The following is a 14,722-nucleotide window of genomic DNA, read 5'->3' as shown; positions in this document are numbered from 1 at the left end:
CCAGACTTTTTAAATTTACCACATTTTAACAAGAATAATCAACTTTAATGTTTTTGGTTTTATGTGACGGATCATTATGAATTTGTAAATATAAAGTGAAGAAAAAAACCTAATTTTTTTCTAAGATCTGAAAAGTGTGGCATGCTTTTGCATGCAGTCAGCCATTCGCTTAGTGAGAACCATCCTTTTTCTGCAATGGCAGGTGGAAGACTTTCTTTGCATATTGAAGCTTAGTGCTGCAACACAAAAAGTAAATAAAAGCAAATAACTAATTGGAGCAACTTTTCTTTCTTCTTGAAGAACAACCTTCTTGAACTCTGCTGTTGCTCTAATCACACTGCTGTAGTGTTTAATTGCAATCATTTCGGCTAATTCTATTCCACCTACTCTAATATTTCATCCCAACATACTGCTGATTACAAACAAATGCTGTGGGGGTGAGGAAATATCTGCTTTCTGCATGAGTAATGTCAGCTCTGCTGGGTCCTATCGTTGACATTTCAGATTGCCGTGTCTCATTAGCGTGTGCACGTGATCCCGGATGTTCCCTTTATACCTTCGTTTAGCTCTGATGTAAATTCCAAGTTGTTAATCTAGAAACACGGATCGGTTTGGGCTCCTGCGGTTCCCAGTTTAAACGTTGCTCTTCCCCTCTCTCTGCAGGAGGAAGCCCTGCCTAAAGGCTTCATAATGATGCGAGTGAAGCAAACAAATGTTACCGTGCTTATTAAATCGCCCACATGGGTACAACAGGAAATGTCATAGAGTCACATCCCAGCCTGATCCACTGCTGCACTCCCACACAGAGGGTTCAAGCCATTTCAATTTTGTCACCAGCAAACTTAAACGGGAAAGGATGCGACGACTGAACGGCAGCAGGAGGAGGAATCGACTCTCAGAGCAGACAGAGCAGAGATGCTTGTCTAAACAGTTTCACACTTTCTGAATCCCTTCCTTTTCTAAACAATGAGGGGTTGGAGGAGCTGCAGAGGAGGAGGGGTTCTAGGGGGCTGGCTGGCACCCCTTTTAATTCCAGCAAAAGCTGATCCAACAAAAGGCCTCCACCCGGGAGCTGGGATGGAGCAGCAGCCAACCCGGCTGGCTCGAAGCAGGTCGTGAGCAGAAGAATGAGTGTGAGAGAAAGGAAGGGAGAGAAAGAGACAGATTGAGTGAGAGGGGAGGAATAAAGGAAGGAGAGAATGAGAAGAATGAGCTGGGTTTGAAAGGCTGGAAAGCCCCACTGGAAGTTCGCTTCTTGCCAGTCTGCATAGAGGTAAAAGTAAAAACCAAAGAGGAGGAGCAGAGCTGATCAAGAAAACTGGAAAGTTTCTGGGGTTTTCAAATATTTGCGAAGGTGGTTATGGTGCAGAAAGCCAACTAAAACCCCCAGGAGCAGAAAGCAGAAGCTTTCCTCTGGCCATCCTCAGATCCGCCGCATTGTGATTCATGGCTCCACTCCTGTTGCTCATCTAAGTAATCCCTCGTCCTTCTGACACCTGTTTGCAGGAGAATCACAAAGGGATGCCAAGGTGTTAGCCATGATATGGTTTATTTCCAAGACTCTGATGTGGAATTTGCTTACGATCCCAATCCTTCAAAAAGATGAACTAAAAAGGAGGGAAGGAAAATTTGCTGACCAACTATAGACTGATTCTTAGCGACTTCTGGTGGGTGAAGTGATGGATTAAAAGCTGCTTTGTGGGTATTCAGCGAGCTTCAGCCAGACAGAACACAAAATCCTAACCCTGATTCCAACAGACCACACAGGGGGGAAAAAAGAACCTACGGCACGCGCCAGTGCAAGAAAAGAATCAGGAAATCTGTACCCGACAGCAGCAGCAACTCTGACCACCAGGAAGAAACATCCAAATACAACTATCTTTGTCTGCAAAACCTGCAAACATAAATATCTGAAATATGGGCACCTGGTAAGGCTGCAGATCGGGAAAAACTCATAGATTTCCAAATCTAAATCTAGATAAGTCATTTTTTCTTAAAATAAGTGCATTTGTTCTTGAATTGAGGAGGTAAAAGAGACATTTTGCCAATGGAACAAGAAATTTTACACTTAAAATAAGAAAACAATTGCATTGTTTTATTTCAAGTGCATATTATCTAATTATCTTATTTTAAGAGTAAAATTACTCACTCTATTGGCAAACTATCTCATTTATCTGGTCAAATTAAGGGTGAATGCACTTAATTTAAGAAATTTTAACTTATTTCTAGATCATTTTTGCAGTGTGAGGAACATTATGATGGTTCAGGCTAGGGGGGTAAGATGGGAGTGGAGGATAGGTGCCAATAGTAAATTTCCAAGATCCTCATTTATTCTTTTTTCATTATTCTTGTGTGCAACAGCATAAAAAATGAAAATATCTGATTTGTTCATTCCTGTATTCTTGTTTTCCACTGAAACAAAAAAGAAACAACAAGAAGAAAAGCTGCAATCCAAAGCTACGAAGATCTGCAAGAAGTCATTACCAGTTTAATATTAAAGTCCCCACAAAAACCAAAATTAAGCTGATGCAAACACAAAAACACACAATTAATGTTTGGCAATTAATGTGCAAAAAAGGCTGTCATTATAGGGGAAAAAAATATATTATTCCTCAAACCAAAAGTCTGATTCAGAGCTGCAAAGATGTAGGCAGAGGAATAATATTTAGCCTTTTAAGCTCTTATAGCTAACAGCTAAGCAAGGTACAGGAATGCTAAAACATTTTTCCAAAGTGAAATAATATTTTTAAATAAGGTTAGGGTACATTTTGAATTCCACCTTTTTTCCCCATGTCCTTATTTCAAATAGAAAAAAAAAAGTTAATAATGATCAATATTTAACGCTTTTATTTTGGTAAATTTTTCAGCCATAATGCTAATGGACAGTGTTAACCCTTTTATTTAAATTTTAGAAAGTTTGAGAGACATACATTCATCTAGCTGTATGAAGTACAGGGTGAGAGTGCTGCCCCTCCCCCACATGTTGCTGTACAGAGCTACTCTGCTCTGTAAGGAACTCAAACAATCCAGATCTGGACGTAGAAATATTTCCCAAACATTGAAAACAGAGTAAAGGTGCATAAAGCGGCGCTAACCATCACTCCTACTGAGGTATCCGTTACAAATCTACAGTTGGTCGACTGCAAGCTGCTCATCCAGCTGCTTTACCTTGATGTAAGAGAAGGAAAAAATCTCCTCCTTTTACATCAACATCTCAGACAGAACTTTTACAACTTTCATCTCAATCTTTCTGAAACTTCAGAGCTAAACATGACAAGTATGAAATCATAATTAATTTTTTTTGTCATAAATTCTTCAAATTGCAATATTTTAGCCTGTAGGTTTTCTTCGAACAGCTAATTAGCTCGACCATTATGCAGTGAAGATTAGCCTAAGCAACAACCAGGCTGCTCACAGATGCGTCTCACAAAGCCTTGCTTGGATATAAATTTTAATTACAGCAATAAAAAGGTCTATAAATCCATCAAATTAGCTATAAATCCATCTCATCTTCTGGATGTTGTTCAGGCAACAGTTCTGAGATTGTCCTCTCCCTGCAACATGTTCAACTCTTCTATTACATGCATTTGTAGAAAGATGAAAAATAGATCAGAAATGTTAATGAGTCTTTTTTACATGTTTAAGTCAGGTCTCAGGTTTCTTATGAATGAAATTAGCAATTCTTTCATCAGATTCATGTCCTCTAAAGCTGCTGACACAGACTTGCTGTAAGCTATAAATTCAGATCACGCACAATAGTTCAGAAGACCTGTTGTAAGACATCTGCTATGAAGGTTTCCTTGTTAAGGATTGTCAAACTCTGTGCATTGTGCAGGGGGAGTTCAGCTTCATTATAATTAACCATTCAGAGCCATTAATATGAGTTTATGTGAAAACAGAAAATACCTTTTAATGAGTGAAGAGTAAAAGCTACACTGCAAAAAAATTTAATCTTAATAAGTCATTTTTTCGTAAGTGAGACACTTTGCCAATGGAACAAGACAATTTACATTTATAATAAGAGAAAACAATTGCATTGTCTTATTTCAAGGGCATTTTATCTAATTATCTTATTTTAAGAGTAAAAATACTCGTTCCATTGGCAAATCCTCTTAATTACTTACTCAGATTAAGGGTAAATACACTTAATTTAAGATACCTTTACTTATTTCTAGGCTGTTTTTACAGTGTATTAATACTTAAAACAAGAATTCAAAAAGATTCACTCCTTAAGCAAAAACTGTATTAAAAACTAAAGATCGATATAAGTAGATTTTTTTAAATATAGATTAATCTCACTGTAATCTAGGAATTCATGTAGATTAATCTAGTTTATTTGAATTCTGACAAAAAAATATTCATATGTGTGCTACCTAAATAATAACTAATACTTTGAACAGAAACCTGTTCAATACATTTTCCCTGAAGCAAAGCCGCCATCATCATTTCTTCTTCTTCTTTGCTATTATGGCGGATCACAAGCAACGTTAAGGTGCATACCACCACCTACTGTACATGAGTGTGTAGCAACATTACTTTACATCCACCCGCCATCTTTAGAACTGCATCCATGTTTTAAAATGTTCTCTGACGAAGGCGGAGTTTCAGGATCAGACATCATTAATGATCTCATTTCTAAGATGGCCCTGAAGTGCAAACTGCAACTACAAATCTAAAAGCGCAACTACATTAAGGAAATCGCAACTACATAAAGCAAAGCGCAACTACATTAAGAAAACATGAGACATTGCTGATTGGACGACGGCGCCGTTTGACCCTTGCGTCGTCTGAACAGGGAGTCTTCAGTGTACGCAAACTAACTGAAATTTCGTGATTAGTCTTGAGCATATCCAGTATCACCTCGTACGTATGTCCTGATTCTAAATATTCCTGGATAACGGCAGCTATGTTTGGGGCGCCGACAATATCCATGTTTTCAAAAGCCGCAGCAGGCAGAATGACTTCCGGTTCAAGGGTCAAACGGCGCCTTCGTCCAATCAGCGATGTCTTATATTTCCCACTGGTACCTACCTTTTCCGGTAGGTTAATGTAATTGTGTTTGCCTTAATGTAGTTGCGCTTTGCTTCATGTAGTTGCGATTTCCTTAATGTAGTTGCGCTTTTAGATTTGTAGGTGCAGTTTGCACTTCAGGGCCACCGTACATTTCATATAAAGTTCATCAACAAACATCCTTCTTTGCCACAATTCTTCACCAAAATCCACAACGTAGCTTTCTTTAGTGATCTGCACTTTCATTAAGAAACTCAATCAGTTGATTTTACTCACGGTCAGCTGTTTGCTTTCCTTTTCATCTGAGTGACCGGCTGGATCCCCCCATCCTTGCACTTTTCTTCAAGTCATCAGTGAAGTTTTTCTACTTGTTACGGCCACTCTTGCAACCTAATAAGTTCCCAAAAATCAAGCTTTTGGCTTTTCAAGTCACTTAAAAATAAAAGTAATTCAGGGCAGAAGGTGTTTTCCTTACTTATTAAAATAACAGAAATAATCTCTAAGTTGAGTTACAAAAAATGGAAATATAAACGTTAGTTGGTGGCAGAAAAAATCTGTTTCACTCCTCACTCCTTCACCAAACAATCAGATCCACCACAGCAGCTGCTTCTACTTGTTAATCACAGCAGGAGGAGGCCTGACAAGGTGGAGGGTCAAATAAGATAAATAAATAAATGACAATATATCTACCATTCACATAACCTTAGATCTGTAACATTAATAATTTAGCAAAACAGCAGTTAATCTAACTCTCAAGAGGCTCCAACAGCACGTCACATTCAGTGTGGTAATTTCAAAGTACGGTCATCATTAGCATAGATCCAGATCCCAACCCAACTGTAAGAATAGATATTCTAAGTTTTTTTTAATCGCCTGATAAATATTAGTGGTCGTTAACGACCAAAACATAACTAGACACTGAAACTGAGCCTTTACACTTCAGTTGTAGATAGAAGACACCGCAATATTCCAGAGTATTCATAAAGTACTTGAACCATGCTTCCAGAACCATAGATCTACATTCAATACCTTGTTTTTACTTCTTGTTACATGAAATTAGGGCAGTTTAAGAGTTCAGGACTAGAACTTAAGGCAGAGTCAAGTCTTTAAGGCAAGAGTCAAAGTCTGAGTAGCTTTGACTCTATTTTTGCAACCTAAACCCAACTATTTCTTACGATTACCTGAAATTAAGGAAGATGCATATTTAACATTGCATAAATTGAAACACAGCAAAAATGATGAGCAGATAGAGGAGTCATTCATTACGTTTATATTTAAAGCACCTTTCATAATCATAAGGTTTGATAAAACAGAACTTAAAGGAAATTTAAGTTAGAAATGTATGTAACGAAGTAAGAATCACTAGCCATCATGAAACAACAGAAATAGAAAGAACCACATGCAGAGACGCTTTGGAGGAAATCTTCAAACGGATGAAAACCAACATGGAGCAGTACTGGAATGCATCATATACATGAATATGGAAAAACAACAACAGTGCAATGCAAAGCGGACCATGAGTCATTAATGACTCTCGATAATCAGGCCGTGGCGCTCTAAGGGCGATAATCATCGGCCGCCTGCTCTCCAAGTGATAAGCTAATCAGCCGTTCGTCTCCAGCGAGCCGACAAGGGGACTCATCATCGTTGACATTTCAGAGCAGGATCGAGCCCAAAGAGCCGAGCCTCTGAGGAGAGGGGGCACCTGAAGTGACTTAATTATCGCTGCTGCAGAAGGAGATCCACTCAACCCTGGTTTACCCTTTTTTACTCAAGGTTAACCTGATTTTTTTTTCCAACATTATTGCTCCTCTGCTGCATTTGACATCTGTTGCAAGGAGGGGTGAGTCCGGAAGACACAAAGGACACCTTTAGTTTCATTTGCATACATACGGTTTGAATTAAGGTGTTTTAAAACCATATATAGAGAGCTTTGATCCCAAACATAAAGCAAGGCCCTTTTAGTGAGACTTATTATACCATCAGAACCTCAGCCTGAAGGAGACAATGTTTGGCTGAAAATGGTTTTCTTATGGCAGGATAAACTGGGAAATAGCAGCGTTTGCATTCACCTTCAGCTCCTCTGAAGGAGGGTGCTGAAATATGAGCGTGGAGGCTGTTCTTTTTTGTTTTTTTTTACCTCCACTTACATGACAGTTGTGTTGTTGCATGCTCAAATTAAATCCTAAGCTTTGGGGGGTGCTGGCATTAGAGTCTGAGAGTTCTCCAGCCAATGGATCAGCTGAATGGCTGTCATCTTTTCCCCAACCTGTGCAGCCAGGCCTTCAGGAGAAACATGGCTGGGCTCCTGAGCATCGCAGCCATCTCTCATGTTTACAAAAACAAACAGGAGGAGAAAGAGTGGATGCACAGCTAATTCCCCCCATCGAGGTCAAGTCTTCAGCCGCAAAAGACAAATGTTGATTGGCGCTGCTCATGCAACAGATGCTCCTGCTAAATGCAGAGCGGGGGCTCAGCAGCTTGCAGCCCCGAAATATCCTACCCCACCATCCGCTTTGATCTCTGAGGCACGTCTCCGAGGAGCGTTAACGTGAGAGATGACACATCTCCCCAACTCCAATATGACCCATCTTCTGTTTCCCCAGTGACAATTTGGGGACAGCTCTGACACATGATGCCAGTTACATCCAGGTGGAAACAACAGTCGGGACAGATTTCTGCTGACAGCGAACAGGAAAGCAGATTCTTATGCCAATATATACAGCCTGACTGGCTGCTGTTGGAAACGCTGCAGCTGGCGTCTCAAAGTGGAGGAAACAGTGCAAATCTAAGTAGTTTCGGTCCAGATGCTCTAATCAGTGTTTAATAGTGAAAACAGATTTGTAGTTTTTCTTTCAGAGAAAAGAACACATGCAAACTCATTTGCGTAAACGGCTTAAATTCATCATTTGACAATGTAGTAAAACTGCACAGCAGGTTCTGAGATAGAAGCATAGGAAATTACATCATATGAAGACTTTCCTATTTATCCATCCAAGCATATATCCGACCGTTACCATGATCGCATACTCAGCTAACAGGAAACGTTATACTGATGATGCATCTACAAATATTTAAGCATTTAACCAGCTGAAGAAAATAGCACAAAATGCTAATTTTAAGGGATTAATAACCAGATGTCAATGCTTTATATACAACTCTTACATGTTCTTCAAAAAATCCTAAAGTGGTCCTAATGATTGTCTATAAACCTTTTTTTTTTCAGGAAGCATGTCTCGTATCAGCATCAGGCTTTACATCGGTGCGCAGATTTACTGCCCCTCTTGGAAAGTTATGGGAAAATGTATGTTTTATTGCAGGAGTAGAATCTCTTACATTTTAGTTAATCGTTTCATCATCTATGTGCTCTGATAGTCGTGGTATTGATTGATTTTGTGTCCTGTTAATTTGAAAATGTTTTAGATCATTATGCTGAAAGACCCAGGCTGACAGATGCTTATCATCTGGTTTCTGCTTCTCTCTTTGGAGGAAAACCAGGCCCACAGCATCACAGATCCCACACCGTACTAACCTGACTCCGCCAGATGGATTTGCTCCGCATATCCATCTGGAAACATTCCGTTGCAGTAATTTTGAGATTGGCTGATTGGCCTATGTTGGTGATAGACGGGCCAAATAAACCAATCAGATCAACGAAGCATATGACGTACTAACAGAGCGACGACGAAAACACAACCACAAGTCAGGCTACTCTTGCTGAAACCAGTCGGGAGAAGAGCAAAAACATCTTTTCCTCTGAGAAAAGCCTCCAGGGCAGTGTTTTGCTCTTCTTTCAGTGAAGAAATACTCTGTAATTCCGATAAAACTTGCTCGATAGCCACGCTAACGCTAGTTTCATCGGCTGAAGCCGCCATGTTCTTTAGACTGAACTGTCGCGCTTCTCGTTGCGTCACACCTCAACCCGCCTCAAAGCCAACGCTGATTGGACGTTCATTTGGTGAACGGCTCCAAATTTTCTTTAACGGAGAGTCTCCAGACTGATCTGGAGTGAAATCTTGAAAGCTGGCAAGATCAGGATGGTCTCACGAGGCTACCACCGTACACTAGTCATTTTTCTACATATGACAGCACACCCACATAGGTTGTTTTTTGCCTAATCTTAGCTCCATCTAACTAAAACTGTGACTCCTAGATGATAAGCAAACCATGAGACTCAGGGATCCAAAGACCTCACTGCAGTCCACCTGATTTTCCCCTTTTTGATCATTTGTTTAGTAAAAATGTCCAAAAACAAAAAAATCTAAATATTTTACAATCACTCAAAGGTTTGCAGAGTCTATCAGATTTACTAACATCTGTAAAGCTATATGCATGATTTCAAAGGGCTAAGATTTCATGCAGCCTATCAATAATCTATAAAGGTCGTTCATGCAGGAACCCTGACATCCTGATGTATTGGAGAAGCACATTATGGACTTGAAGGCTCCTTTGACTGATTTTGCCTGGTAACAGTGGAGTTTACTGAAATCAAATCCGTCTGATAGAATCAGTCAATGTTGATCCACCTTCTATGCAGCTGCTGGTGAACGCGTGTAAATGAGAAGCAAGTTCATTTTAACGATCCAATCTATTTATCTGCATCAATGTTTGTTTCATTCTGATGAAAGATTCATACTGAGTTTGCTGCATTTCAGAGAAGACTGGACATTTCTTCCATCCAGCATCACGCACTTTCAGCAATTCACCCGTTATTTACTGAGGCAGTTTCTGCAAAAGGCTTTTTACGACTGCTTTTATTTTTTATTTTTTGGTGGGGCCATTCAAGGCGCAGGGGCCAATAATTAGCGCCCTGTCTTCACCCTGTTGCTCTGCAGAATCGGAGCTGATTTCCAGCCTTTTTCTAATAAAATAATCAGCAGATGTCCTGTATGACCGCGCACGCCCCTCCCTATGCAGGTAAACACAGACTGCAGGTCAGCCGTGCGCCGTGGGGTTTGTAAAGGCTCAGAGAGGATTAGGTTTAGTCACCTGCCGACGGAAGCAGTGAGGAATTAGGACAGAAATCCCACCACACCGCGCAGGTCAAGAACTAAACTGAAACTCAGCAGCGATCCGGTGGAAGGAGAAGCAAGACCATAAACTTTTACAGCATCTAACAGTCAGACAGCAGAGGGACGTGACAGTGAACCTGAGTGGAGCAGAGAGGCTGGAAAGCCCGGAGATCTGCCCCGATCCGGGGCGCGCAGGAGAGGAGTGACCCTCCGCTGATCCAAAGCTCGGTTCGGTTCTGCTTACCTTGAGCAGCCAGGATGATCACCGCTGTCACCATCCAGGCGTTCCCCCCTGGAGAGCCCCGGCAGCGCGCTGCGTAATCTCTCGCCATTCTTCTGCGCTGAAGACCAGCTGGAGGTAAATATCCAGAACAGCGAAGTGCGCAAAGATCGGACTCCAAAATGATTCCTCCTGCAAGCCGCTGACTAACTTACAGCTCAGTTCAGATCGTCTGCTTTCAAATCATCCAACTTCTCTGTTTCTCTTCAGCGCGTCCTCCTGCTCCTCCTCAAGCCCGGACCGAGCGCAGATCCTCTGGGTTGGTAATGACGGGAAGGAAGGAGTCCAAGCCCTCCCCCGTGTGGCCCCGGCCGCAGTGCGCACAGGTAGCCCGCGGCTGGTGCGCGTCTCACGGTTAGTGTTGAGAACAGCAAGCGGAGAACAAAGTGAGGACGGAGTGTGAGTAGCAGGAGCTCCGTGGGTTTGATGCACAAAGCAGAGAGGGAAACATCCGAGTGATGTCAGCAGAGCGTCACCAAGAGGACTTCAGCCGAAAAGCGGAGAGCTCCTCAGATAGAGAGAGAGGAAAGGAGAGGAGAGGCTGCAGGAACATGTCTGGGTGCTCTGAGGTGCGCCCAGGTAGAAGCTGCTCTTCTCATAATTACACTAAAAAATGTGTCTCTGATAACATCAGCCAAAGAGCAAGATATGGCAGACATCACTCTGGATTTATCTGCTTTGTTTTTTTCAGCTTAAAAGATTTTTGTTTGGAGATTTATACTAGAATATTCCCCCTTCACAAAAGAAGGTCAACAAGATATTTTCCATTTTAGTTGCTTTTCAAAGAGCTTAATTTTCCAGATTATCCAAGTGAAAAAAAGATAAAAAAAAACGCAACAGTGCTGGAAAATAGTTTGTTAATGCTGAGAACAAAAACGATTTCCTGATACAACTCTGTTACATGTATGGTTAATACAACTATTCCTTATTTGTGCACATTAGTTATGTTTTTGACACAAATTCTTTCACTAAAATGCTTATAATATTAAGTGTGTCTCAGCCCCAGACCCCCCCCCCCCCCCCCCCCTTTAGTGTCCACCCCATTGGATGAGTACCTTTAATTCACATGTTTAGAAAGGTCCAAACTGACAGCACATATGAAAACAAACGGTGCAAAGACCAGTGTTGCCAACGTAGCACTTTTGTCGCTATATTTACTGACTTTTCAGACCCCTATAACACTTTTATTTTTTGTTAAAAAGCACCTGGTGCCAAATCTAGTGATTTTTTTCTGCTACTGGAGACTTTGGAGACAACATCTTAAAGGAATAGTACACCCAAAACATGATTAGCCTTCATTTTCTACTCACCCCCATGCTGAACAACACTCTGGAGTACTTTTTTGATATCTCAAATGCATCTGGAGATCTGGGAGGCTTCTTGCTGTCTGCTGACATTCAAATAATGGAGGTCTATGGTGCCCGAGGCAGAAAGGTCCATAAAAGTCCACAAAAAACGTGTCAATATTCCTCCATACTGCTCATCCAATATATTCCAAGTGTCCTGAGTGGGTAGCATCCATAATTTACTCGAAACGAAGTCATTTAGAATGTTTTTAGAGCATAAACAGTAGTGTATAGGATTTCCTGAAAGCGCGCGCCTGCGAGTTCACGACGCTACGGAAACCGTGGCAGACCAAACCAGATGAAAGTGCGCATTCAGCTCGGCAGAGAACTCATGCTCCTCAACACTGAAGTCCTCAGACATTTTTCTTTCGTTGTTTCTTTCTTTGCACAGGTAAACAGCACATTTCTTCTTCTACGCTTGCATTATCGGCAGAGCAGACGCTGAATGTACACTTTCATCTGGTTTGGTCTTTCGCAGTTTCCGTAGGCTCGGGAACTCGCAGGCGCGCGCTTTTAGGAAATCCTATACACTACTGTTTATGCTCTAAAAACATTCTAAATGACTTTGTTTCAAGTAAATTATGGACGCTACCCACTCAGGACACTTGGAATACATTGGACGAGCAGTATGGAGGAATATTGACACGTTTTTTGTGGACTTTTATGGACCTTTCTGCCTCGGGCGCCGTAGACCTCCATTATTTGAATGTCAGCAGACAGCAAGAAGCCTCCCAGATCTCCAGATGCAATTGAGATATCAAAAAAGTACTCCAGGGTGTTGTTCAGCATGGGGGTGAGTAGAAAATTAAGGCTAATCATGTTTTGGGTGTACTATTCCTTTAAAGCAGCGATCTCTGCTCTCCAGAACAAGTAGATTGGTAACCCCGCCTCCTGCTCTCCTCTATCTTGTCTGCTGTCATGATTCATGCAGCTATTATTTCATCAATTGAAAAATGGAGAACAGATAAGCAGATCATGGTTTTTCTACAGTGAAAGAAGGACTGTTTTTTTTTTTACTTTTGCCATTTTGGAAACACAGGAAGGAGCAATCAGCTAAGTGAGCTTAGTGCTTGGAAAAATCTTTCATTCCTTTTGAGACAACATGAAAAGTACAAAACATAGAGAGGAAAACAACAAGAAAAGGGACAAGAATGTTGTATGTCTATTCTATTAAAATGTCAGTATCTCTGTAATGGGTCTGTTTTATGTATTTTCTTCTCAGGTCAGAGGGCCGCCTTGCCTGTCTTTGCCTCAGGCCCCAAATTTCCTAAACCCACCCCTGTTGAGGGGAATAAAGAATCAATCTGACTCAGTAAAACTGAAAATCTGTATCCACCCTGAAAAGCCTTTAGGTACATATCCAGTTCTTTGGGGTCAAACTGCAGCTGACATGGCTGAAAGGTTTAGCAGCTTAAAAAAATAACTTAATCCTTTTTACTCTGAAACCAATCGCAGAGCTTCTACATAAGGGTATGCATGGGTCCATTTTCACCAGCACTGAGGTCGGTGCAGTTTTACACATCTGGAAGAAAAAAATGTCAACTTTAAAATGATTAACTGCTGTTTAAATTTAAATGAACTGGTTGTAATGTTATTTAAGCAGTGTTGCTTTTAATTAACATTAAAACAAAATTTGATTGCCCCTTTTCATCCACAAAGCTTACCGTCTTACAAAGAGTCTAAAATAATTTTGTTTCCAGGTTTAATTCTTCTTTTGAATAACTTGACATGTTTTTTCTTTTGTTTTTCCACTGCCAGGCTCGCCGAAAAACGATTTTAATTCCATAAAATCCAAACTGCTGAAGACCAAAATAACTGCTTCAATTTTATTTTTCACTGGATGTAATTGGGCTCTTTGCAGGGGTTACCCTTAATGAAGGCCACCGCTATTCAGTGGAACCAGAGGGAGAGCGTCCCTCTTAGTTGAGCTTTATGAGAAACACTGAAAGTTTCCTAAAGAGATGCTTTGATGTTAAAAGGAAACCTTGGCAAAGCCGTCTAAACACAGATAAACACTTCTGCTTTCAGATTAAGACAATGAGCCTGTTTAAAAATAGGATAACAGGATATAAATGGACTAATTAGTCATAAACTCAAGTGTTATCCAGCCCAGATCCAATGAAATGGGCCAGATAAATTACTTTTTTCCTTCTAATGTCAGGAGACAATGATAACATACTTACTTCTGTTTATTTTCAAAGCCCCAGCAGACAAGTGAGGCCCGTTATAAAGCATCCTCTCATGTGAGAGATGAGTTCTTATTTAGCCTTCAAAGACCATAATGATCCTTCTCAGAAGATTTCAGCCTCTTTCCAGGAACTCTTCCTACTTTTGGCACAAACACAGTGATAGAATTCAAATAACAATAACTATTCATTCAAACAAAGAAAATAACTGAAGCGGGAGATAAATTATACATTTATTGGAAATAAAGTAAAGGAAATATATTCATGATGGCAGAAATAGTCTTTATTCTTAACCTTTAAGACACAGCTCCTACAGTGAGGTACGATGGTGGCAACATCATCCTGAGGGGACGCTTTTCCTCATTAGGTATTGATTCATTGAGCTGGACGACCCATAAGGAAAACTGCTTAGAGGTGGCAAGACTTATGACTCCGAGACGTTTCATCTTCCAGCAGAAAAACAAACTTTAACATACAGAGAGTAACTTTGGAATGCCTTCAATTTAAAGTATATTTATATGTTAGAATGGCCCAGTAAAGATCCAGGCCTGTTGAATAAAGAATCGGTTGTAAGATTTTTAAACTGGCGTTAAGAAATACTGGCTATCCACTAACTAAGCTGGAGAGAAATTTTGGAAGTTTCCAAACAAAAATGTCCTCCAGTTGTGCAAAGACCAGCAGCTGTAACTGCAGAAAAATGTCGTTAACCTGCAAGCTCTGAAATTGAATGCAGAGACAATCTTTCAAGGTTGTTATCGGTTGTAGTTTTAACATGGAAAACTGCAACGAATGAAGGCATCTACAATTTAACAATGAAACAGTTCTGACCATCTGTCTCCCTGTGTGGTGTGGAAGCTGCAACACCGCAGACTAGAAGAAGGTGAGGAG

General features: G+C 40.7%; 1 protein-coding gene across 4 annotated transcripts in view; it reads right to left on the bottom strand.

Annotated features, from left to right (window-relative positions):
• The window catches only part of pvrl2l (PVR cell adhesion molecule related 2 like), a 603,137-nt gene extending 592,356 nt beyond the window's left edge, over positions 1-10,781 (bottom strand). For all 4 annotated transcript variants that reach the window (XM_038302856.1, XM_038302858.1, XM_038302857.1 and 1 more), the window contains exon 1: positions 10,267-10,781. In XM_038302856.1, the coding sequence (XP_038158784.1) occupies positions 10,267-10,354 (88 nt within the window). In that variant the 5' untranslated portion in view covers positions 10,355-10,781. The remainder of the gene's footprint in view (positions 1-10,266) is intronic.
• Positions 10,782-14,722: the final 3,941 nt, after the last annotated feature.

Source organism: Cyprinodon tularosa, unplaced genomic scaffold (assembly GCF_016077235.1).
Source record: "Cyprinodon tularosa strain WSP-4 unplaced genomic scaffold, ASM1607723v1 ctg5, whole genome shotgun sequence".
Lineage (NCBI taxonomy): Eukaryota > Metazoa > Chordata > Actinopteri > Cyprinodontiformes > Cyprinodontidae > Cyprinodon > Cyprinodon tularosa.
Note: the sequence above shows the minus strand (reverse complement) of the source record. Positions and strands in the feature narration are given on the sequence as shown.